This window comes from Nerophis ophidion, linkage group LG07 (assembly GCF_033978795.1).
Source record: "Nerophis ophidion isolate RoL-2023_Sa linkage group LG07, RoL_Noph_v1.0, whole genome shotgun sequence".
NCBI classification, from domain to species: domain Eukaryota; kingdom Metazoa; phylum Chordata; class Actinopteri; order Syngnathiformes; family Syngnathidae; genus Nerophis; species Nerophis ophidion.
This window is the reverse complement of record NC_084617.1, coordinates 76138583-76166409: the sequence shown is the minus strand read 5'-3', so window position 1 is coordinate 76166409 and position 27827 is coordinate 76138583. Positions and strand designations below refer to the sequence as shown.

At 42.6% G+C, this 27827-nt stretch overlaps 1 protein-coding gene across 1 annotated transcript in view; it reads right to left on the bottom strand.

The window, feature by feature from the left end:
* Nucleotides 1-27827, bottom strand: part of galnt9 (polypeptide N-acetylgalactosaminyltransferase 9) — a 206271-nt gene that overhangs the window by 160363 nt on the left and 18081 nt on the right. The window contains exon 2 of the mRNA XM_061907126.1: nt 18801-18981. Within this exon, the coding sequence (XP_061763110.1) occupies nt 18801-18981 (181 nt within the window). The remainder of the gene's footprint in view (nt 1-18800; nt 18982-27827) is intronic.

Here is a 27827-nt window from a genome sequence, read left to right as displayed (position 1 = left end):
ACCCACCTGCTCCCAGTGCCACCCACACTGGTTTGAATGTAACTTAGATATTGGGTTTCACTATGTAAAGCGCTTTGAGTCACTAGAGAAAAGCGCTATATAAATATAATTCACTTCACTTCACACAGAAAGATCCCGAGCCCAGAATGTTATGTCTTTAGAACACTTTAATTCTTTGTTTATAAATGGCTGTTGCTTTGCGGTTTAGCTCGGTTGGTAGAGTGGTCGTGCCAGCAACTTGAGGGTTGCCAGTTCGATTCCCGCTTCCGCCATCCAGCCCTAACTCTTCCGGGCTACGATAGGGGGCAGGGTTCTGGAGGCGGGGGTGTATATTGTAGCCTGGAAGAGTTAGGGCTGCATGGGATTCTGGGTATTTGTTCATATGGAAACGGGGTTTGTAAATGTGCTTTGAGTCACTAGAGAAAAGCGCTATATAAATATAATTCACTTCACTTCACACAGAAAGATCCCGAGCCCGGAATGTTATGTCTTTAGAACGCTTTAATTCTTTGTTTATAAATGGCTGTTGCTTTGCGGTTTAGCTCGGTTGGTAGAGTGGCCGTGCCAGCAACTTGAGGGTTGCCGGTTCGATTCCCGCTTCCGCCATCCTAGTCACTGCCGTTGTATCCTTGGGCAAAACACTTTACCCACCTGCTCCCAGTGCCACCCACACTGGTTTGAATGTAACTTAGATATTGGGTTTCACTATGTAAAGCGCTTTGTGTCACTAGAGAAAAAGCGCTATGTAAAATATAATTCACTTCACCTCAGGTTTGGCCTACTTCCATCCATTCATTTCCTACAACTTGTCCCTACTGTGTCCTAAATAAGGTTAATACCCGTCTGGCAGTGCCAATAAACATGGAGAAATTCTATTTTTGCTCTCTTCATGCTTTCAATGGCCTTTCTGCTGTCTTTTATTTCCGTCCATATGATGAATGTTGTTGTTCCAGCAGCCTGGAGTTTGACCCCATGTAGGGCCAATTACCGGAGAGAACAGTAATCATATGTCTTCAGTAGTTGTTCCACCTCCACCCTCGCACATCCCACCCTCCAGGTGTCTTCCAGCAGCGTACAGAGTTTTTTTTGTTGTTTTTTCACACACACGATGACTTTGAAGTCAGGAAAAAAAGTGTTGACGGACCAAAAGCCTTTCGATGATTTCTGCAGAAACTGCAAGTACGGTCGGGAACACAACGACGCTGGAATCTTCCACGCGGCTCCAATTAGGCTCAGCTGACAAAAAAAAACATTTTTCAGCAGGGCTGAGTTATAATGCAGTAATGATGAGGTGGTACAAACCTCGTTTCCATATGAGTTGGGAAATTGTGTTAGATGTAAATATAAACAGAATACAAATCATTTTCAAGCCATATTCAGTTGAATATGCTACAAAGACAACATATTTGATGTTCAAACTCATACACATTTTTTTTTGCAAATAATAATTAACTTAGAATTTCATGGCTGCAACACGTGCCAAAGTAGTTGGGAAAGGGCATGTTCACCACTGTGTTACATCACCTTTTCTTTTAACAACACTCAATAAACGTTTGGGAACTGAGGAAACTAATTGTTGTAACTAATTTGATGCCAGCAACACGTGACAAAGAAGTTGGGAAAGGTGGCAATAAATACTGATAAAGTTGAGGAATGCTCATCAAACACTTATGTGGAACATCCCACAGGCGTGCAGGCTAATTGGGAACAGGTGGGTGCCATGATTGGGTATAAAAACAGCTTCCCAAAAAAATGCTCAGTCTTTCACAAGAAAGGATGGGGCGAGGTACACCCCTTTGTCCACAACTGCGTGAGCAAATAGTCAAACAGTTTAAGAACAACGTTTCTCAAAGTGCAATTGCAAGAAATTTAGGGATTTCAACATCTACGCTCCATAATATCATCAAAAGGTTCAGAGAATCTGGAGAAATCACTCCACGTAAGCGGCATGGCCTGAAACCAACATTGAATGACCGTGACCTTCCATCCCTCGGACGGCACTGTATCAAAAACCGACATCAATCTCTAAAGGATATCACCACATGGGCTCAGGAACACTTCAGAAAACCACTGTCACTAAATACAGTTGGTCGCTACATCTGTAAGTGCAAGTTAAAGCTCTACTATGCAAAGCAAAAGCCATTTATCAACAACATCCAGAAACGCCGCCGGCTTCTCTGGGCCCGAGATCATCTCAGATGGACTGTTGCAAAGTGGGAAAGTGTTCTGTGGTCTGACGAGTCCACATTTCAAATTGTTTTTGGAAATATTTGACATCCTGTCATCCGCACCAAAGGGGATGCGAACCATCCAGACTGTTATTGACGTTGAGTTCAAAAGCCAGCATCTGTGATGGTATGGGGGTGCATTAGTGCCCAAGGCATGGGTAACTTACACATCTCTGAAGGCAGTCCAGACCTGTCTCCCATGGAAAATGTGTGGCGCATTATGAAGCATAAAATACGACAGTGGAGACCCCGGACTGTTGAAGGACTGAAACTCTACATAAAACAAGAATGGGAAAGAATTCCACTTTCAAAGCTTCAACAATTAGTTTCCTCAGTTCCCAAACGTTTATTGAGTGTTCTTAAAAGAAAAGGTGATGTAACACAGTGGTGAACATGCCCTTTCCCAACTACTTTGACACGTGTTGCATCCATGAAATTCTAAGTTAATTATTATTTGCAAAAAATATAAAGTTTAGGAGTTTGAACATCAAATATGTTGTCTTTGTAGCATATTCAACTGAATATGGCTTGAAAAGGATTTGCAAATCATTGTATTCTGTTTATATTTACATCTAACACAATTTCCCAACTCATATGGAAACGGGGTTTGTATTAAATGTTGGGACACAGTTGTTTCTTTTTTTTTTTTTTTTTAATAACGTAACACTTACATGTTGAAGTGTAATGCAGCCTCTTAAATGAGGCAATAGTTTGCAATTAGTCGAACAAACCATTCATGCAAGAGCAATTAAGACATTGATTCGTTAAACTAGATCAGTTTCACAACTGGATCTGTGTTAGATCTTGTTAGAAGTGACAGAAGCGGGATCTTCAAAACCATCTTGGCAGGTAATACGCACTTGGATTACAAATGAGAGATGTCACAGGAGGAACTAAGATCATTTTTGTCATTTGTTCCCATCAGACAAGTAGCAGACACGTCCTGCTTAAAATAAATTGGCAATGAATGATGTTTGTGAGATCATATTGAAGTTGCCGATCCTGATCAAAGTGTGAGCTTCAATGCTGCTGAGAAGCTGTTGTTTGCCATCGTGACTCTGCAGGGGCTCAGTTGGACTGGGACCTGAGGAAGAGTGACAAGCAACTGAGGGCTGGGGGAAGGATGGCTGCATGCCAGGTGGATCTCAGTGGGGCGCTCAACTTCATAATAAGAATAGATTTTAAAAGTAAAAAGCACTTTACATTGAGCAAACAACCTCACAGTTTTACAGTGCATTTAACCCTTGTATTATGTTGGGAAAAAATGACATTGATTATGTTGCGGGTCGTTTTGACCCGTGCTGTGTAAATGCATTCAAAACAGTCAAGAAAACAGGTTAAACCAATAATTATTTTAGGTTATATAAACATTTAGAAAAGTGACATGCAATACATTTGTTATTCCAATTGTATTATGTTAAGGGTTAATTTGACCCATTTCAGTTTTTGTGTTGATCAAAGCACTGGTTATCTTTTCTTTTTCTTGCTGAAATCTGGTGACTTTTCCTCATCTAGGGTCATGAACTGGTGTGTAAATCTTGACACTTTGTTGTGTAGTGGAATGTTTGTGGAGAGTTTGTATGAAAAGATGTTGCGGGTCATTTTGACCCAGGCGCTTTAATGTGGGTAAATAGCTGTTCAGATCCAAAAATAAACATGTCTCCTTGATGTACTTTTTACTTTGATGTACACTTGTTTGTATTTTGATTGTCTCTGAGACCCAGAGCCAGGTGTGTGAAGAGAGGGAACTTTCTCACACTTGTCCTTGTCTCCTCAGATGTCATCCTTCTGGAGCTCACTTTTGGTGAGTTTGTCAAAGAGATGACATGTGAAAAAGTTCCCTCTCTTCACACACCTGGCTCTGGGTCTCAGAGGCAATCAAAATACGAACAATTGTACATCAAAGTAAAAATAACATCAAAGAGACTTGTTTATTTTGGCTATTTACCCACATTAAAGTAACTGGGTCAAAATGACCCGCAACATCATCTTTGTATACAAACTCTGCAAGACATTCCACTACACAACAAAGTGTCCAGATTTTACACACCAGTTCATGACCCTAGATGAGGAAAAGTCACCAAATTTCAGCAAGAAAAAGAAAGGATAACCAGTACATTGATAAACACAAAAACTGAAATGGGTCAAATTGACCCTCAACATAATAGAAGGGTTAAACAAATAACAATAAAAATTAAAACAGCCGAAGTGCTAGAACTAGCACACATACATCTAAAAAAAAGGTTTTTTTTTTTTTAAAGAAGGGTTTTTGACACCCTGTTCTTCTTTACCAATGTTTTATAATGTGGAAAGAGTCAACCTTAGGTTTACTGTAAACCAGCGGTCCCCAAACTACAGCCCACGGGGCCGTTATTGTTATTTGAGATCCCCCCAGAGTTCCTTAAGTCTTTGGATGCTGTGGGGCTGTCTTGGTTGACAAGACTCTGCAACATTGCGTATACATCGGGGGCAGTACCTCTGGATTGGCAGACCGGGGTGGGGGTCCCTCTCTTTAAGAAGGGGGACCGGACTGTGTTTTCCAACTATGGTGGGATCACACTCCTCAGCCTTCCCGGTAAGGTTTATTCAGGTGTACTGGAGAGGAAGCTACGCCGGATAGTCGAACCTCGGAATCAGGAGGAACAGTGGGGTTTTTGTCCTGGTTGTGGAACTGTGGACCAGCTCTATACTCTCGGCAGGGTTCTTGAAGGTGCATGGGAGTTTGCCCAACCAGTCTACATGTGCTTTGTGGACTTGGAGAAGGCATTCGACCGTGTCCCTCGGGAAGTCCTGTGGGGAGTGCTCAGAGAGTATGGGGTATGGGACTGTCTGATAGTGGCGGTCCACTCCCTGTATGATCAGTGTCAGAGCTTGGTCCGCATTGCCGGCAGTAAATCAGACACGTTTCCAGTGAGGGTTGGACTCCGCCAAGGCTGTCCTTTGTCACCCATTCTGTTCATAACTTTTATGGACAAAATTTCAAGGTGCAGTCAAGGCGTTGAGGGGTTCCGGTTTGGTGGCCGCGGGATTAGGTCTCTGTTTTTTGCAGATTATGTGGTCTTGATGGCCTCATTTGGCCAGGATTTTCAGCTCTCACTGGATCAGTTCGCAGCAGAGTGTGAGGCGACCGGAATGTCAATCAGCACCTCCATGTCTGAGTCCATGGTTCTCGCCCTGAAGAGGGTGGAGTGCCATCTCCGGGTTGGGGAGGAGATCTTGCCCCAATTGGAGGACTTCAAGTACCTAGGAGTCTTGTTCACGAGTGGGGGAAGAGTGGATGGTGAGATCGACAGGCGGACGGTGCGGCGTCTTCAGTAATGCGGACGTTGTACCGATCCGTTGTGGTGAAGAAGGAGCTGAGCCGGAAGGCAAAGCTCTCATTTTACAGGTCAATCTACATTCCCATCTTCACCTATGGTCATGAGCTTTGGGTCATGACCGAAAGGACAAAATCACGGGTACAAGCGGCTGAAATGAGTTTCCTCCACCGGGTGGCGGATCTCTCCCTTAGAGATAGGGTGAGAAGCTCTGCCACCTGGGAGGAACTCAAAGTAAAGCCGCTGCTCCTCCACATGGAGAGGAGCCAGATGAGGTGGTTCGGGCATCTGGTCAGGATGTCACCCGAATGCCTCCCTAGGGAGGTGTTTAGGGCACGTCCAACCGGTAGGAGGCCACGGGAAAGATCCAGGACACTTTGGGAAGACTATGTCTCCCAGCTGGCATGGGAACGCCTCGGGATCTTCGGGAAAAGCTAGACTAAGTGGCTGGGGAGAGGGAAGTCTGGGCTTCCCTGCTTAGGCTGCTGCCCCTGCGACCCGACCTCGGATAAGCGGAAGAAGATGGATGGATGGATGGATATTTTTTACACAGAATAAAACGACCGAAATTACATCTTCCAAGTCTGGTGATTCCAGAATAACCAGGGGTGGTTTAGGTATTCTTCACCGGGAGGCAAAGTGTTGAAAAACAGGAGACGTTAACAAAGAGTCTCTCGGTTCTGGATCCTTGGTGGAACTATTGCTAGCCATGACTCCTGCTGGCCAAAAGCTGGGCTGCACTGTTTTTGTCCACCTGGAGCTCAGCTTCCAGGTTGGCTTTTCGTCCACTTTTAGTCACATTCTCCGGAAGTGCATTGCTGATCCGACATGTGCTCTCCCTGTCCCTGATCTGACATGTGGATACACCAATACTGTATATACTGTATATGGAACCTTACACCCTTACCTCACATTGATTACACCCCATCTACCCAGCATTAGTAGCTATGAAGGTTTGAGATGCAGTATTTCTTCCCGCTTTAAGTCCTGCCTACAACCTCTCGTTTGAAGGATAAGCATGATTGATACCCCCAATCCTTCTTCATGCATGCATGCGTTCCCACGGCAACTCTATTTGTTCCCTCTCGCGGCTTTCTGTGTACGGCCTGCCTCATTTAGACCTGCCAAGTATATGAATACAATGACAAATCTGGCAGTGAGTTTGTTTTAGTATTGTTCTTGCAGCACAGTTGTATTCGCCACACTGCGGCGAGCGAGCTAAAAAGGTTGCACTCAAAATCCTTCAACCCCCACTCATCACGGCGTTGCCTTCATTTGCATCATGCACAAACTGTCCTTGACTTGGAGTTATGTCATTGTTTTTTGGGGGCTTATTGCTTTATTGTACAAAAGTCAAAACCTGTGAAGTTGGCACGTTGTGTTATTCGTAAATACAAACACAATATAATGGTTTGCACATCCTTTTCAACTTATATTCAATTGAAGAGACTGCAAAGACAAGATACTTCATGTTCACACTGAGCATACTTGCCAACATTGAGACCTCCGATTTCCGGAGGTGGGGGGTGGGGGACGGGGTCGGGGATGGGTCGGGGGGCGTGGTTAAGAGGGGTGGAGTATATTTTAGCTAGAATTCACCAAGTCAAGTATTTCATATATATATATATATACATACTTGACTTTCAGTGAATTCTAGCTACATATATATATATATGAATAAAAAAAATACTTGAATTTCGGTGTTCATTTATTTACACATATACACACACATAACACTCATCTACTCATTGTTGAGTCAAGGGTTGAATTGTCCATCTTTGTTCTATTTTCTGTCACTATTTTTCTAACCATATGCATGTACAGTAGATGGCAGTATTGTCCTGTTTAAGAGTGTCATAACATTGCTGTTTACTGTAGACAAACTGCTTTACGGTAGACAAAAACGTGACTGCTGTTGTTGTGTGTTGTTACCGGGCAGGGAGGCTGATAATGAAACTGCCGAACAATAAACCCAAATAAGAAACCAAGAACTCACCCTCGATCATTCTATAGTTATAACGTCATTGGGCAGACACGCTGTTTATATTGTGGGAAAGCGGACGTGAAAAGAGACTGTCCTCACTCAGGTCCGCATGGAGCTGGAGGGGGCGTGGCCTCCAGCTCCGCCTGAATTTCGGGAGATTTTCGGAAAGGTTTTTGGGAGAGGCGCTGAATTCCGTGAGTATCCCGGAAAATCCGGGAGGGTTGGCAAGTAAGACACAGAAACAATTTTTTGGGGGGAAAATAATAATCATAAAAAAATAATTAAAAACAGTTGGCACTATTTGTACCAGTGTGTTACATGGCCTTTCCTTTTGACACCACTCAGTAAACGCTTGGGAACTGAGGAGACACATTTTTTAAGCTTTTCACTTTGATTCTTTCTTAATGTACAGCTTAAATTGTTCAACAGTCTCCCTTCTCATATTTTAGCCTTCATATTGCACCACACATTTTCAATGGGAGACAGGTCTGGACTACAGGCAGGCCCGTCTAGTACCTGCACTATTTTACTATGAAGCCAAGCTGTTGTAACACGTGGCTAGCTGAAATAAGCAGGGGCGTCCATGATAACGTTGCTTGGATGGCAACATATGTTGCTCCAAAACGTGTATGTACCTTACAGCATTAATGGTGCCTTCACAGATGTGTAAGTTACCCATGCCTTGGGCACTAATACACCCTCATACCATCACACACGCTGGCTTTTCAATTTTGCACCTATAACAATCCGGTTGGTTCATTTTCTCTTTGATCCAGAGGACACGACGTCCACAGTTTCCAAAAATAAATCAAAATGTGGATTTGTCAGACGACAGAACACTTTTCCACTTTGCATCATTCCATCTTAGATGAGCTCTGGCCCAGCAAAGCCGGCGGCATTTCTGGGTGTTGTTGATAAATGTATTTCACTATGCATAGTAGAGTTTTACTTTGCACTTACAGATGTAGCGATGGAATGTAGTTACTGACAGTGGTTTTCTGAAGTTTTCCTGAGCCCGTGTGGTGATATCCTTTACACACTGATGTCGCTTTTTGATGCAGTACCGCCTGAGGGATCCAAGGTTCGTATTATCCTCGCTTACTTGCTGTGATTTCTCCAGATTCTCTTAACCTTTTGACGATATAACGGAGCGTAGATGGTGAAATCCCTAAAATCCTTGCAATAGCTTGTTGAGAAATGTTGTTCTTAAATGTATCGACAATTTGCTTATGTATTAATACGTCAAATCGGTATGGTGTGGTATTTGTTGGCAAAGTGGTGAGCCTCGCCCCATTCTTGTTTGTGAATGAGTGCGCATTTCATGGCAGCTGCTTTTATACCCAATCATGACACCCACCTGTTCCCAGTTAACCTGTTCACCTTTGGGATGTTCCAAATAAGTGTTTGATGAGCATTCCTCAAAATTCTCAGTCTTTTTTGCTACTCGAAACATGTTGCAGGCATCAAATTCCAGATGGGCTAATATTGGCCAAAAAATGACATTTACCACTTTGAAATATCTTGTCTTTGCAGTCTATTCAATTGAATATAAATTGAAAAGGATTTAAAAATCATTGTATTCTGTTTTTACTTACAATTTACACAACGTGCCAACTTCACTGTTTTGGGGTTTTCTAAATGACTGCAAGAGTTTCCAAATAAATAGGTATTGAATAACTATAAGTGGAAGTGGACACATGTTCCCTCCCCTCTGTCTAGTTTCCTGACTCAATGTTTGACATTGAGTTGACATGTCGGTTTAAAACTTGATTTCAGTTGCGAGACATTACATTGATATAGTAGTAGTTCCATTTCCGTAGTTTTTGAAACCAGGTTAGGGCATCGCTCAACCTTCCATTTGTACCTGTCTCTGTAGCGGAGAATCATTGTTAAGCCGTAATATGATGAGTTATTGACGTGTCACTTTGTAAAGGGCCAGACCAGGAACAAGTTTTGACATAAACAGAATGACAGATTAAGATGTATGTCAAACATATCAACCGCTTCCGCACCTGCGCCTGCCTGGAATCCACAATTTCCCTGACCTAAACCAATGCAGACTGCACAATAAAGAAAGATAACGTACTGTTGTTTTAAAAAACCTATTCAGGTGATCGTCAGAAGTCCTGACCAGATGCCAAAACCACCTCATCTGGCTCCTCTCCATGTGGAGGAGTAGCGGCTTTACTTTGAGTTCCTCCCGGATGGCAGAGCTTCTCACCCTATCTCTAAGGGAGAGACCCACCACCCGGCGGAGGAAACTAATTTCGGCCGCTTGTACCCGTGATCTTGTCCTTTCGGTCATAACCCAAAGCTCATGACCATAGGTGAGGATGGGAACGTAGATTGACCGCTAAATTGAGAGCTTTGCATTCCGGCTCAGCTCTTTCTTCACCACAACGGCTCGATACAGCGTCCGCATTAGAGAGAAGACGCCACACCGATCCACCTGTCGATCTCACCATCCAGTCTTCCCTCACTCGTGAACAAGACTCCGAGGTACTTGAACTCCTCCACTTGGGGCAGGGTCTCCTCCCCAACCCGGAGATGGCACTCCACCCTTTTCCGGGGCGAAAACCATAGATCCGGACTTGGAGGTGCTGATTCTCATCCCGGTCGCTTCACACTCGGCTGCGAACCGATGCAGTGAGAGCAGACGATCTTGGCTGGATGAAGCCATCCGGACCACATCATCTAACAAAGCAGAGACCTAATCCTGCAGCCACCAAACCGGATTCCCTCAACGCCCTGACTGCACCTAGAAATTCTGTCCATAAAAGTTATGAACAGAATCGGTGACAAAGGGCAGCTTTGGCGGAGTCCAACCCTGACTGGAAACGTGTCCGACTTACTGCCTGCAATGCGGACCAAGCTCTGACACTGATCATACAGGTAGCGGACCGCCACAGACAGTCCGATACCCCGTAGTCTCTGAGCACTCCCCACAGGACTTCGGTCGAATGCCTTCTCCAAGTCCACAAAGCACATGTAGACTGGTTGGGCAAACTCCCATGCACCCTCAAGAACCCTGCCGAGAGTATAGAGCTGGTCCACAGTTCCACGACCAGGACGAAAACCCCACTGTTCCTCCTGAATCCGAGGCTCGACTATCCGGCGTAAACTCCTCTCCAGTACACCTGAATAGACCTTACCGGTACGGCTCAGGAGTGTGATCCCACCATAGTTGGAACACACCCTCTGGTTCCCCTTCTTAAAGAGAGGAACCACCACCCCGGTCTGCCAACCCAGAGGAACCGCCGTCCGTGTCCACGCGATGGATAAAATCGGACCAGTGGTAGAAAATGGATGGATAGATGGATGGGTCTAAGCCTGGGCCCCTGGATTGAATTGGATTGTTTACATTTATAGTTTAGTTTATATAATGTTTTTACGTATAAAATATGGTCCTTTTCCCACAATCACAGATCAAGGATCAAGGATACAGAATGCATCCCTTTTCAAAAGGACTCGCAAATAAAAGGCACAAATGTAGTTTTTTATGTACGACTGCGTATTCATCCTATGAGCGGTAGCAAATGCCACTTGCTTGTCTGCCTTTATTTTTCTTCCTCCCAGTGCCATTAACGCACCAAGGCCATGGCCCAAGGACAGCAAATAGAGCCCACTTAAGTCCCTGATGGTGTCTTGCCCGGGCGTGAAGGGCAAAAGAGAACAGCAGGCAAGTCTGCAATGGTTTTAGGATTACTTTTTGGCGACAAGGGCACAATTATTTCGGACTTGGTTCTGCTGAGACCGCATGGATCTCGGTCATTGCTCCATTGACTTGTTTATTAAAATGCTGTTAGGCAGGAGTCCTGCATTTTAACCCTCACAGCTGATGTTATAAAGCCACCTGTCACCGGTGGGGAATCCTCTCTGATCCGAATTAGACTCGGTTACAGATGTGTAGTGTTGTCGTTTTTCCATTCTGTCCGGGACGCCAATTTTATGTGGTAGAAATTTCGGGGATTTAACCCTCATCCTATTCGTGATGCAAACTTTATGTGGTGGCCTGTGCGGGGTCGCCAATTTTTTGTGGTCGAAAAGTCTGAATCTTAAACAGGAACAGTTTGTAACAACAGTTTTAATTACTCACAATCAGATAATACAAAGTTGGATTGAATCAATATGTTTTCGAAGATGAAAGATGGTGCACCCTCGTGAAGGAATTAAGAAAGAGCGCACTTCAGGCTTGGTCTTCCCTTCCTATTTATACGCTCCATGATGAGCTGATGTGTATCATAACAACTTATCTAACTGTCCAATGTTCAGGGTGACTTGACCTCTTATGTCATGTCACCCCCCCAACTTGGTGAAGGTGACTTGACCTCTCATGTTGTGTCCCTCCCAATGCATTTAGTTTGGAGGTAACCCTAGGACAGATTTTTTCCACGACATTAGCTTGATTCCATGTGTAAAAGTTGAAGAGAACGCAATTTACAATCACATACGTTCTTAAAAATCATCACCAAAAATCTAATGTGAAGCCTGAGAAACTATATTAATTAAACCTCTTAAAGCCCAAGCTGTTTGTTTACATGGTATTTGTTTTTTTTCTTTGCTATTTGGGCTTATTGGACCCTAATTAGAATACAAACTAAAAATCATCTTTTGATATGATGTACTCAGTCCATAAGTACACAAATGTGTACATGTGTAGTGACATTCTAATTTTTCATTTTACACTTTTTTTTGCAAATTTCATTGTATGTTGTACTCTTCTGACACCACCAAATGGCAGTATGAGTGTCCACATAAGTGGCCATAAGACCCCAATTCAGCAGTGTGCACCATTTTGTAAATAAGAGGTGTTATCCAAACATGTGGCCACTAAGGCCTTTAAAGGCCAGAGAAAATAGAAATGTAGAACACACAGAAAATATGTGTTTTTGTCCCTTAAAGAGATTGTGAATGATGAGTAAAAGAGGAGGCGAGCATGACAGGAAACAGAGAGCAAGCAAAGTTACGTAAATCCAGCACTGTAACTTCCATTAAACACAACAAAATAGGCAACAAAAATCTGATGTGAAGCCCGAGAAACTATATTATTTAAACCTCTTAAAGCCCAAGCTGTTTGTTTACATGGTATTTGTTTTTTTGTCTTTGCTATTTGGGCTTATTGGACCCTAATTAGAATACAAACTAAACATTTTCTTTTGATATGATGTACTTAGTTCACAGGTACACAAATGTGTACTTCATGTGTTGTGACATGCTAATTTTTAATTTTACACTTTTTTTTTTTTTGCAAATTTTATTGTATGTTGTACTCTTTTGACACCACCAGATGGCAGTATGAGTGTCCACATAAGTGGCCATAAGACCCCAATTCAGTAGTGTACACCATTTTGTAAATAAGAGCTACAAGGTGCTATCCAAACATGTGGCCACTAAGGCCTCTAAAGGCCAGAGAAAATAGAAATGTAGAACACACAGAAAATATGTGTTTTTGTCCCTTAAAGGGATTGTGAATGATGAGTAAAAAAGGAGAAGAGCATGACAGGAAACAGAGAGCAAGCAAAGTTACGTAAATCCAGCACTGTAACTTCCATTAAACACAACAAAATAGGCACCAAAAATCTGATGTGAAGCCCGAGAAACTATATTATTTAAACCTCTTAAAGCCCAAGCTGTTTGTTTACATGGTATTTGTTTTTTTTTCTTTGCTATTTGGGCTAATTGGACCCTAATTAGAATGCACCTAAAAATCATCTTTTGATATGATGTACTTTGTCCACAAGTACACAAATGTGTACTCCATGTGTAGTGACATGCTAATTTTTAATTTTACACTTTTTTTTTGCAAATTTCATTGTATGTTATACTCTTCTGACACCACCAGATGGCAGTATGAGTGTCCACATAAGTGGCCATAAGACCCCAATTCAGTAGTGTACACCATTTGGTAAATAAGAGCTACAAGGTGCTATCCACACATGTGGCCACTAAGGCCTTTAAAGGCCAGAGAAAATAGAAATGTAGAACACACAGAAAATATGTGTTTTTGTCCCTTAAAGGGATTGTGAATGATGAGTAAAAGAGGAGGAGAGCATGACAGGAAACAGAGAACAAGCAAAGTTACGTAAATCCAGCACTGTAACTTCCATTAAACACAACAAAATAGGCAACAAAAATCTGATGTGAAGCCTGAGAAACTATATTATTTAGACCTCTTAAAGCCCAAGCTGTTTGTTTACATGGTATTTGTTTTTTTGTCTTTGCTATTTGGGCTTATTGGACCCTAATTAGAATACAAACTAAAAATCATCTTTTGATATGATGTACTTAGTCCACAGGTACACAAATGTGTACTTCATGTGTAGTGACATGCTAATTTTTAATTTTACACTTTTTTTTTTTTTTTGCAAATTTTATTGTATGTTGTACTCTTTTGACACCACCAGATGGCAGTATGAGTGTCCACATAAGTGGCCATAAGACCCCAATTCAGTAGTGTACACCATTTGGTAAATAAGAGCTACAAGGTGCTACCCACACATGTGGCCACTAAGGCCTTTAAAGGCCAGAGAAAATAGAAATGTAGAACAGACAGAAAATATGTGTTTTTGTCCCTTAAAGGGATTGTGAATGATGAGTAAAAGAGGAGGAGAGCATGGCAGGAAACAGAGAGCAAGCAAAGTTACGTAAATCCAGCACTGTAACTTCCATTAAACACAACAAAATAGGCACCAAAAATCTGATGTGAAGCCCGAGAAACTATATTATTTAAACCTCTTAAAGCCCAAGCTGTTTGTTTACATGGTATTTGTTTTTTTTCTTTGCTATTTGGGCTAATTGGACCCTAATTAGAATGCACCTAAAAATCATCTTTTGATATGATGTACTTAGTCCACAAGTACACAAATGTGTACTCCATGTGTAGTGACATGCTAATTTTTAATGTTACACTTTTTTTTTGCAAATTTCATTGTATGTTGTACTCTTCTGACACCACCAAATGGCAGTATGAGTGTCCACATAAGTGGCCATAAGACCCCAATTCAGTAGTGTACACCATTTGGTAAATAAGAGCTATAAGGTGCTATCCAGACATGTGGCCACTAAGGCCTTTAAAGGCCAGAGAAAATAGAAATGTAGAACACACAGAAAATATGTGTTTTTGTCCCTTAAAGGGATTGTGAATGATGAGTAAAAGAGGAGGAGAGCAGGACAGGAAACAGAGAGCAAGCAAAGTTACGTAAATCCAGCACTGTAACTTCCATTAAACACAACAAAATAGGCAACAAAAATCTGACGTGAAGCCCGAGAAACTATATTATTTAAACCTCTTAAAGCCCAAGCTGTTTGTTTACATGGTATTTGTTTTTTTGTCTTTGCTATTTGGGCTTATTGGACCCTAATTAGAATACAAACTAAAAATCATCTTTTGATATGATGTACTTAGTCCACAGGTACACAAATGTGTACTTCATGTGTAGTGACATGCAAATTTTTAATTTTACACTTTTTTTTTTTTTTGGGGCAAATTTAATTGTATGTTGTACTCTTCTGACACCACCAGATGGCAGTATGAGTGTCCACATAAGTGGCCATAAGACCCCAATTCAGTAGTGTACACCATTTTGTAAATAAGAGCTGCAAGGTGCTATCCACACATGTGGCCACTTAGGCCTTTAAAGGCCAGAGAAAATAGAAATGTAGAACACACAGAAAATATGTGTTTTTGTCCCTTGAAGGGATTGTGAATGATGAGTAAAAGAGGAGAAGAGCATGACAGGAAACAGAGAACAAGCAAAGTTACGTAAATCCAGCACTGTAACTTCCATTAAACACAACAAAATAGGCGCCAAAAATCTGATGTGAAGCCCGAGAAACTATATTATTTAAACCTCTTAAAGCCCAAGCTGTTTGTTTACATGGTATTTGTTTTTTTGTCTTTGCTATTTGGGCTTATTGGACCCTAATTAGAATACAAACTAAAAATCATCTTTTGATATGATGTACTTAGTCCACAAGTACACAAATGTGTACATGTGTAGTGACATTCTAATTTTTAATTTTAAACTTTTTTTTTGCAAATTTCATTGTATGTTGTACTCTTCTGACACCACCAGATGGCAGTATAAGTGTCCACATAAGTGGCCATAAGACCCCAATTCAGTAGTGTACACCATTTGGTAAATAAGAGCTACAAGGTGCTATCCACACATGTGGCCACTAAGGCCTTTAAAGGCCAGAGAACATAGGAATGTAGAACACACAGAAAATAGATGGACATGTGTTTCTGTCCCTTGAAGGGATTGTGAATGATGAGTAAAAGAGGAGAAGAGCATGACAGGAAACAGAGAACAAGCAGAGTTACGTAAATCCAGCACTCTAACTTCCATTAAACACAACAAAATAGGCGCCATTAAATTGGGGAAAGAGCGACTCCAACACATCCCAAACACACTCTTCCCTTGTGTCCTAAAAGCCATTTTTTTGTCGAGTCAATGAAAAAAACTATTTACCCAAAAAAACCCTTTCCTTCCATATCTACTCTCTGCTGACTTTATTAATTAACACACTTCTTTTTACTTAACCTCCTTCCCACCTCCAGTCTTGGCTGTTGTATCCCCTCAGAAAAAAAAGCTGTGTAAATGAAATTCATTGTTGCTGCATCTAGTGCTCACAATCCTGTCTTGGCTGTTAGATTGTCTCTCATTGTCACATCCCACACTTCCATTCGTCTTCGACACTGTGTGATACAAAAGTAGTGCTGAATACGCCCAAACTACACTATATTGTCAAAAAGTATTTGGCCACTTGCCTTTACTCACAAATGAACTTGAAGTGCCATCCCATTCCTAACCCATAGGGTTCAATATTCAATATGACCTTTTGCAGCTATTACAGCTTCAACTCTTCTGGGAAGGCTGTCCACAAGGTTGCGGAGTGTGTTTATAGGAACGTTTGACCGTTCTCCGTTGTGGTCCATCAAGACATGGATGACAAAGTCTGATGTGGAGGAACTTGACTGGCCTGCGCAGAGTCCTGACCTGAACTCAACATCCCTGGGACGAATTTAGAACGGAGACAGAGAGCCAGGCCTTCTCCACCAACATCAGTGTGTGACCTCACCGACGCGGTTTTGGAAGAATGGTGGAAAATTCCTACAAACACACTGTTAGAATAACTATGTATAAATTATCGCACAACACTTATGCTTAAAGGCTGTTGCTGTAGTTGTTATCAATTGTGCTGAAATGTACTTTTCTATCCGTGCAAAGGGACAACTCGTCTAGTATCAGTGTTTGTGATGACTGCCAAGGCCGAACATCGAGTACCGTAAGGCAGACAAAGCAGAGACAGAGCGATATCACGAGTGTCTAAATGGGCCTGCTTAAATTACCCCAATTCCTTCAGAAGCAGCCTCGGTGATGTAACCAGGGACCTCCTGAATAAATAATAATAATAATAATGGATTAGATTTATATCGCGCTTTTCTATTGTTAGATACTCAAAGCGCTCACAGAGAAGTGGGAACCCATCATTCATTCACACCTGGTGGTGGTAAGCTACATCTGTAGCCACAGCTGCCCTGGGGTAGACTGACGGAAGCGTGGCTGCCAGTTTGCGCCTACGGCCCCTCTGACCACCACCAATCATTCATTCATCATTCATTCACCAGTGTGAGCGGCACCGGGGGCAAGGGTGAAGTGTCCTGCCCATGGACACAACGGCAGCGAATTGGATGTCAATAGGTGGGAAGCGAACCTGCAACCCTCAGGTTTCTGGCACGGCCGCTCTACCCACTACGCCATGGGTGCCCATTACGTCGATCGCGAGCTACCAGTCGACCGCGGGGGGTGTGTCAGTTGATCTCCAGCCAGGCTTTTAAAAAAAATAGACCTAAAAATGAGTGATCATCAATCTTCACCAAGACGTCACTTAAATGACATTCACGGTACCGGAGGGTCTTGTGAGATGACGCTGGCTGCTGCAAGATCATTATTATGAAAATATGACCGAGAGGAAGGCCAGAAACACTTTTTATTTCAACAGACTCTCGCGCCGTACCTTCCGTCAAAACTCTAAAGGCCGACTGCACATTTCCTATCTTCACAATAAAAGCCCTGCTTCATGCTGCCTGCGCTAACTAAATACAGAGTCTCGGAAAACTGGCGTGCACAAGCGATCCCTCAGAAAGCTGGCGTGCACATCACTTGTGCACGCCAGCTTTCCGAGACTCTTATTTTGTTAGCGCAGGCAGCATGAAGCAGGGCTTTTATTGTGAAGATAGGAAATGTGCAGTCGGCCTTTAGAGTTTTGACGGAAGTCTGTTGAAATAAAAAGTGTTTCTGGCTTTCCTCTGTCATTTTTTCATAATAATGAACTGGCAGCAGCCAGCGTCATCTCACAAGACCCTCGGGTGCCGTGAATGTCAATCAAGCAAGCTACGGAATTTGCCGCCAATGTTTTTCTTGTAAAGTGTATGGAAGCTGGATGAATTAGATGCCAAAAACCAACCACTTTCATGTGGTATTGTACAGAAAGGACAACTTTTTTTCTCCTCCATTTGAAAATGTGGGCGTTATCATCATTACTGTCTGATTCCAATCAATGCAAGTCATCAGAATCAGGTAATACACCAACTTATATTCTTGTCTTGGTGAAAGAAAGACATCTATATGTGTTACACATGCTTGTATTATCATTAAACACATTTAACTTGTTTACAAAAATGTCTCTTTCATAAATAAATAAATATAAATGATATATATAAATGAGGTAGATCCCCTCGAGTTGGTCAATTGAAAAGTAGCTCGCCTGCAGAAAAAGTGTGGGCACCCCTGCACTACGCCATAGAGGAGAATGTGGGACTGTACCTTAGAGCGTAGGTTGGAACTGTAACTAAGTGTACAGCCCAGTACGTCTCTCCTCATGAGCGAAATGTAACTCTGTCTTTGCATGATTCCTTGCTTCTTGTCTGTGTAATGGATATCATCAGTTATCCAATGTATGAACTATGATGCATACATTGGATAACTGTTTCAGACATCTATGTTTTTTGTATTTGTCCCTATTTCAAATAAACCTTAATATATATAACCTGACACTTAATATCAGCATGGAGATTAAAAAAAGAGAGAGAGAGAACCCTCTGTGCTGTGCAGAAGCTTCTCCTCCTTGTGTGTCTTTGCCATAATGGAGCCCATTAACTGCTGATGGAGTCATGCTGGGCTCCAGTTCGCGACGCCGCCTTCGGGAAGAGCAGCTACTGAGAAAATCCACATTCCGCAAAACCGATGGGAAAAAAAGGGGACATACTTTTTGGGCCTGTAGTCCGGAATGCTTCTGTCCAGGGAGATCCTGTCACTGAGCTGGGCGTTGTAGCCGTACTCCTCGTACTTCCCTTCGGCGTCGCGGCTGTCTTCCCCGAGAGAGGCGGCCACTCCTCCCTGACCAAGTCCTCCGGGACCCTCCACCAGCCCCATGGGCTTCGCCAAGCCTGCCCCAAAAAGAAAAAAAAAAAAGTGACATAGCGGATCAGAGGCGGACGCAAACAGAGCAGGCAGAGGAGGGCATGGAGGATGGCAGCTGATTGACATTTGAGGTTAGCGCAGAGAGACGGCAGTAACATACGGCAAGGTCCCATCCTGAGGGGATCATTACGCCGTCAATGAAGGAGCTGTGAGACGCCAGCATGGACAAGGACATGACCGTGTTTGGAAGAGGAGACGCTGGGAGACAGTGCGGATGTTTAAAGGCCTACTGAAAGCCACTACTAGCGACCACACAGTCTGATAGTTTATATATCAATGATGAAATATTAACATTGCAACACATGACAATACGGCCGCTTTAGTTTACTAAATTGCAATCTTAAATTTTGCGGCAAACTATCATGCTAAAACGTCGCGGTGTGACGTCACCCATTGTAGAGGACACTTTGTCCCAGCACCGTTCCCAGCTATAACTCGTCTGTTTTCATCGCATAATTCCACAGTATTCTGGACACTGTGTTGCTGAACCTTTTGCAATTTGTTCAATGAACAATGGAGACATCAAAGAAGAAAGCTGTAGGTGGGAAGCGGTGTAATGCGGCCGCCTTTAGCAACACAAACACAGCCGGTGTTTCATTGTTTACATTCCCGGAACATGACGGTGAAGCTTTACTATGGAACAGAGCGGTCAGGCGATTGGATTGGACCACACACACAAAGTACAGTGTTTTATGCAGCGATCATTTCGAAAGATCATGTTTCGAAGCGGGTCCCTTGCGAAGGGCAGGGATGGGCATCGCCACCACCCGTCGACTGGTGCTGAAGAAAGGTGTGTGGCCGACCTTCAGGTTGTACAGGTACAATCTCACTAAAACAATAGCAACACAATAAGCAGATAAGGGATATTCCAGAATTATCCTAGTAAATGTGTCTAATAACATCTGAATCGCTTCCACTGTATAGTCTTTTTTTTCTAGTTCTTCACTCTCCCTTTCCTCATCCACGAATCTTTCATCCTCGCTCAAATTAATAGGGAAATCGTCGCTTTTTCGGTCGGAATTGCTCTCCCTGCTGGTGGCCATGATTGTAAACAATGTTCAGATGGGCATCGCCACCACCCGTCGACTGGTGCTGAAGAAAGGTGTGTGGCCGACCTTCAGGTTGTACAGGTACGACCATATAATCTCACTAAAACACTAGTAACACAATAAGCAGATAAGGGAAATTCCACTATATGGTCTTTTTTTTTCTAGTTCTTCACTCTCACTTTCCTCATCCACGAATCTTTCGTCCTCGCTCAAATTAATGGGGAAATCGTCGCTTTTTCGGTCCGAATTGCTCCAGCTGCTGGTGGCCATGATTGTAAACAATGTTCAGATGGGCATCCCCACTACCTGTCGACTGGTGCTGAAGAAAGGTGTGTGGCCGACCTTCAGGTTGTACAGGTACGACCATATAATCTCACTAAAACACTAGTAACACAATAAGCAGGTAAGGGATTTTACATAAATATCCTATTAAATGTGTCTAATAACGTCTGAATCGCTTTCACTGTATAGTCTTTTTTTTTTTTTTAGTTCTTCACTCTCACTTTCCTCATCCACAAATCTTTCATCCTCGCTCAAATTAATGGGAAAATTGTTGCTTTTTCGTTCCGAATAGCTTTAGCTGCTGGTGGCCATGATTGTAAACAATGTTCAGATGGGCATCGCCACCACCCGTTGACTGGTGCTGAAGAAAGGTGTGTGGCCAACCTTCAGGTTGTACAGGTATGACCATATAATCTCACTAAAACAATAGCAACACAATATGCAGATAAGGGATTTTACAGAATTATCCTAGTAAATGTGTCTAATAACATCTGAATCGCTTCCACTGTATAGTCTTTTCTTTTTTTTAGTTCTTCACTCTCACTTTCCTCATCAACAAATCTTTCATCCTCGCTCAAATTAATGGGGAAATTGTTGCTTTTTCTTTCCGAATTGCTTTAGCTGCTGGTGGCCATGATTGTAAACAATGTTCAGATGGGCATCACCACCACCCGTCGACTGGTGCTGAAGAAAGGTGTGTGGCCTACCTTCAGGTTGTACAGGTACGACCATATAATCTCACTAAAACACTAGTAACACAATAAGCAGATAAGGGATTTTCCAGAATTATCCTAGTAAATGCGTCTAATAACGTCTGGATCGCTTCCACTGTATAGTGTTTTTTTTTCTAGTTATTCACTCTCACTTTCCTCATCCACGAATCTTTCATCCTCGCTCAAATTAATAGGGAAATCGTCGCTTTTTCGGTCTGAATCGCTCTAGCTGCTGGTGGCCATGATTGTAAACAATGTTCAGATGGGCATCGCCACCACCCGTTGACTGGTGCTGAAGAAAGGTGTGTGGCCGACCTTCAGGTTGTACAGGTACGACCATATAATCTCACTAAAACACTAGTAACACAATAAGCAGATAAGGGTTTTTTCCAGAATTATCCTAGTAAATGTGTCTAATAACGTCTGAAACGCTTCCACTGTATAGTCTGTTTTTTTCTAGCCCGTCACTCTCACTTTCCTCATCCACAAATCTTTCATCCTCGCTCAAATTAATGGGGAAATTGTCGCTTTTTCTTTCCGAATTGCTTTAGCTGCTGGTGGCCATGATTGTAAACAATGTTCAGATGGGCATCACCACCACCCGTCGACTGGTGCTGAAGAAAGGTGTGTGGCCGACCTTCAGGTTGTACAGGTACGACCATATAATCTCACTAAAACACTAGTAACACAATAAGCAGATAAGGGATTTTCCAGAATTATCCTGGTAAATGCGTCTAATAACGTCTGAATCGCTTCCACTGTATAGTCTTTTTTTTTTCTAGTTTTTCACTCTCACTTTCCTCATCCACAAATCTTTCATCCTCGCTCAAATTAATAGGGAAATTGTCGCTTTTTCGGTCCGAATCGCTCTCCCTGCTGGTGGCCATGATTGTAAACAATGTTCAGATGGGCATCGCCACCACCCATCGACTGGTGCTGAAGAAAGTTGTGTGGCCGACCTTCAGGTTGTACAGGTACGACCATATAATCTCACTAAAACAATAGCAACACAATAAGCAGATAAGGGATTTTACAGAATTATCCTGGTAAATGTGTCTAATAACGTCTGAATCGCTTCCACTGTATAGTCTTTTTTTTTCTAGTTTTTCACTCTCACTTTCCTCATCCACGAATCTTTCATCCTCGCGCAAATTAATAGGGAAATTGTCGCTTTTTCGGTCCGAATTGCTCTCCCTGCTGGTGGCCATGATTGTAAACAATGTTCAGATGGGCATCGCCACCACCCGTTGACTCGTGCTGAAGAAAGGTGTGTGGCCGACCTTCAGGTTGTACAGGTACGACCATATAATCTCACTAAAACACTAGTAACACAATAAGCAGATAAGGGATTTTCCAGAATTATCCTAGTAAATGTGTCTAATAACATCTGAATCGCTTCCACTGTATAGTCTTTTTTTTCTAGTTCTTCACTCTCACTTTCCTCATCCGCGAATCTTTCATCCTCGCTCAAATTAATAGGGAAATCGTCGCTTTTTCGGTCCGAATCGCTCTTGCTGCTGGTGGCCATGATTGTAAACATTGTTCAGATGGGCATCGCCACCACCCGTCGACTGGTGCTGAAGAAAGGTGTGTGGCCGACCTTCAGGTTGTACAGGTACGATTATAATCTCACTAAAACAATAGCAACACAATAAGCAGATAAGGGATATTCCAGAATTATCCTAGTAAATGTGTATAATAACGTCTGAATCGCTTCCACTGTATAGTCTTTTTTTTTTCTAGTTCTTCACTTTCACTTTCCTCATCCACAAATCTTTCATCTTCGCTCAAATTAATGGGGAAATCGTTGCTTTTTCGGTCCGAATTGCTCTCCCTGCTGGTGGCCATGATTGTAAACAATGTTCAGATGGGCATCGCCACCACCCGTCGACTGGTGCTGAAGAAAGGTGTGTGGCCGACCTTCAGGTTGTACAGGTACGGCCATATAATCTCACTAAAACACTAGTAACACAATAAGCAGATAAGGGATATTCCAGAATTATCCTAGTAAATGTGTCTAATAAGATCTGAATCGCTTCCACGGTATAGTCTTTTTTTTTCTAGTTCTTCACTCTCACTTTCCTCATCCACGAATCTTTCGTCCTCGCTCAAATTAATGGGGAAATTGTTGCTTTTTCTTTCCGAATTGCTTTAGCTGCTGGTGGCCGTGATTGTAAACAATGTTCAGATGGGCATCGCCACCACCCGTCGACTGGTGCTGAAGAAAGGTGTGTGGCCGACCTTCAGGTTGTACAGGTACAACCATATAATCTCACTAAAACACTAGCAACACAATAAGCAGATAAGGGATTTTACAGAATTATCCTAGTAAATGTGTCTAATAACATCTGAATCTCTTTCACTGTATAGTCTTTTTTTTTCTAGCCCGTCACTCTCACTTTCCTCATCCACGAATCTTTCATCCTCGCTCAAATTAATAGGGAAATTGTCGCTTTTTCGGTCCGAATCTCTCTAGCTGCTGGTGGCCATGATTGTAAACAATGTTCAGATGGGCATCTCCACCACCCGTCGACTGGTGCTGAAGAAAGGTGTGTGGCCGACCTTCAGGTTGTACAGGTACGACCATATAATCTCACTAAAACACTAGTAACACAATAAGCAGATAAGGGATTTTACAGAATTATCCTGGTAAATGTGTTTAATAACGTCTGAATCGCTTCCACTGTATAGTCTTTTTTTTTTTTTAGTTCTTCACTCTCACTTTCCTCATCCACAAATCTTTCATCCTCGCTCAAATTAATGGGGAAATTGTTGCTTTTTCGTTCCGAATAGCTTTAGCTGCTGGTGGCCATGATTGTAAACAATGTTCAGATGGGCATCGCCACCACCCGTTGACTGGTGCTGAAGAAAGGTGTGTGGCCAACCTTCAGGTTGTACAGGTACGACCATATAATCTCACTAAAACAATAGCAACACAATAAGCAGATAAGGGATTTTACAGAATTATCCTGGTAAATGTGTCTAATAACGTCTGAATCGCTTCCACTGTATAGTCTTTTTTTTTCTAGTTTTTCACTCTCACTTTCCTCATCCACGAATCTTTCATCCTCGCGCAAATTAATAGGGAAATTGGCGCTTTTTCGGTCCGAATTGCTCTCCCTGCTGGTGGCCATGATTGTAAACAATGTTCAGATGGGCATCGCCACCACCCGTTGACTGGTGCTGAAGAAAGGTGTGTGGCCGACCTTCAGGTTGTACAGGTACGACCATATAATCTCACTAAAACAATAGCAACACAATAAGCAGATAAGGGATTTTACAGAATTATCCTGGTAAATGTGTCTAATAACGTCTGAATCGCTTCCACTGTATAGTCTTTTTTTTCTAGTTCTTCACTCTCACTTTCCTCATCCGCGAATCTTTCATCCTCGCTCAAATTAATAGGGAAATCGTCGCTTTTTCGGTCTGAATCGTTTTAGCTGCTGGTGGCCATGATTGTAAACAATGTTCAGATGGGCATCGCCACCACCCATCGACTGGTGCTGAAGAAAGGTGTGTGGCCGACCTTCAGGTTGTGCAGGTACGACCATATAATCTCACTAGAACAATAGCAACACAATAAGCAGATAAGGGATATTCCAGAATTATCCTAGTAAATGTGTCTAATAACATCTGAATCGCTTCCACTGTATAGTCTTTTTTTTTCTAGTTCTTCACTCTCACTTTCCTCATCCGCGAATCTTTCATCCTCGCTCAAATTAATAGGGAAATCGTCGCTTTTTCGGGACGAATCGCTCTAGCTGCTGGTGGCCATGATTGTAAACAATGTTCAGATGGGCATCGCCACCACCCGTCGACTGGTGCTGAAGAAAGGTGTGTGGCCGACCTTCAGGTTTTACAGGTACGACCATATAATCTCACTAGAACACTAGTAACACAATAAGCAGATAAGGGATTTTCCAGAATTATCCTAGTAAATGTGTCTAATAACATCTGAATCGCTTCCACTGTATAGTCTTTTTTTTTCTAGTTCTTCACTCTCACTTTCCTCATCCACAAATCTTTCGTCCTCGCTCAAATTAATAGGGAAATTGTCGCTTTTTCGGTCCGAATCGCTCTAGCTGCTGGTGGCCATGATTGTAAACAATGTTCAGATGGGCAACGCCACCACCCGTCGACTGGTGCTGAAGAAAGGTGTGTGGCCGACCTTCAGGTTGTACAGGTACGACCATATAATCTCACTAAAACACTAGTAACACAATAAGCAGATAAGGGATTTTCCAGAATTATCCTAGTAAATGTGTCTAATAACATCTGAATCGCTTCCACTGTATAGTCTTTTTTTTCTAGTTCTTCACTCTCACTTTCCTCATCCGCGAATCTTTCATCCTCGCTCAAATTAATAGGGAAATCGTCGCTTTTTCGGTCTGAATCGTTTTAGCTGCTGGTGGCCATGATTGTAAACAATGTTCAGATGGGCATCGCCACCACCCATCGACTGGTGCTGAAGAAAGGTGTGTGGCCGACCTTCAGGTTGTGCAGGTACGACCATATAATCTCACTAGAACAATAGCAACACAATAAGCAGATAAGGGATATTCCAGAATTATCCTAGTAAATGTGTCTAATAACATCTGAATCGCTTCCACTGTATAGTCTTTTTTTTTCTAGTTCTTCACTCTCACTTTCCTCATCCGCGAATCTTTCATCCTCGCTCAAATTAATAGGGAAATCGTCGCTTTTTCGGGACGAATCGCTCTAGCTGCTGGTGGCCATGATTGTAAACAATGTTCAGATGGGCATCGCCACCACCCGCCGACTGGTGCTGAAGAAAGGTGTGTGGCCGACCTTCAGGTTTTACAGGTACGACCATATAATCTCACTAGAACACTAGTAACACAATAAGCAGATAAGGGATTTTACAGAATTATCCTAGTAAATGTGTCTAATAACATCTGAATCGCTTCCACTGTATAGTCTTTTTTTTTCTAGTTCTTCACTCTCACTTTCCTCATCCACAAATCTTTCGTCCTCGCTCAAATTAATAGGGAAATTGTCGCTTTTTCGGTCCGAATCGCTCTAGCTGCTGGTGGCCATGATTGTAAACAATGTTCAGATGGGCAACGCCACCACCCGTCGACTGGTGCTGAAGAAAGGTGTGTGGCCGACCTTCAGGTTGTACAGGTACGACCATATAATCTCACTAAAACACTAGTAACACAATAAGCAGATAAGGGATTTTCCAGAATTATCCTAGTAAATGTGTCTAATAACATCTGAATCGCTTCCACTGTATAGTCTTTTTTTTTTTCTAGTTCTTCACTCTCACTTTCCTCATCCACAAATCTTTCATCCTCGCTCAAATTAATAGGGAAATTGTTGCTTTTTTGGTCCGAATTGCTCTCCCTGCTGGTGGCCATGATTATAAACAATGTTCAGGTGGGCATCGCCACCACCCGTCGACTGGTGCTGAAGAAAGGTGTGTGGCCGACCTTCAGGTTGTACAGGTACGACCATATAATCTCACTAAAACAATAGCAACACAATAAACAGATTAGGGATTTTCCAGAATTATCCTAGTAAATGAGTCTAATAACATCTGAATCGCTTCCACTGTATAGTCTTTTTTTATAGTTCTTCACTCTCACTTTCCTCATCCATGAATCTTTCATCCTCGCTCAAATTAGTAGGGAAATCGTCGCTTTTTCGGTCTGAATCGTTTTAGCTGCTGGTGGCCATGATTGTAAACAATGTTCAGGTGGGCATCGCCACCACCCGTCGACTGGTGCTGAAGAAAGGTGTGTGGCCGACCTTCAGGTTGTGCAGGTACGACCATATAATCTCACTAGAACAATAGCAACACAATAAGCAGATAAGGGATATTCCAGAATTATCCTAGTAAATGTGTCTAATAACATCTGAATCGCTTCCACTGTATAGTCTTTTTTTTTCTAGTTCTTCACTCTCACTTTCCTCATCCGCGAATCTTTCATCCTCGCTCAAATTAATAGGGAAATCGTCCCTTTTTCGGTCCGAATCGCTCTAGCTGCTGGTGGCCATGATTGTAAACAAAGTTCAGACATGAGGAGCGCCACAACCCGTGACGTCACGCGCACATCGTCTGCTACTTCCGGTACAGGCAAGGCTTTTTTTTTATTAGCGACCAAAAGTTGCAAACTTTATCATCGATGTTCTCTACTAAATCCTTTCAGCAAAAATATGGCAATATTGCAAAATGATCAAGTATGACACATAGAATGGAGCTGCTATCCCCGTTTAAATAAGAACATCTCATTTCAGTAGGCCTTTAATTGCTTGCTCAGTTTTTTTAAGCTTCATATTGTAAATATGCAATTTGGAAGGACCGTCAAGCGCTTGTTGTGCGAAGAGGGAGTGAGGTTTCTTTCTCTAATAATGCTAATCTAATATCCGCACAGTCGAACAGCGTTTAGGCCACAAAATAGCCAGCTATCCCCAGTTTATAATATCACTGATTCTATTGCACTTTGTTCTATAATGGATGTTTGTGCCTCAGTCCTTGGTATGAAGTATGTAAATGGAACTACCAAACAACAATGCCTTTCAGCTTGAACTCTCCTAGTGTTGATGCTGTTGTGGATTTAGGCCTAAACCTTTAATCCCTCACCAGATGTTGCATTGTTGCCCTAATGGAGCGCTGATCATAAATGACTGCAGACTCCACAATGTTGAGGCAGAGCGGAGCAGCAGAAACTTAATACAGTTGGGCCACGCAGGTCCCTAAAAACCACAAAGAGACGTCGGCCGTTCCCTGCAACGCATTAGCAG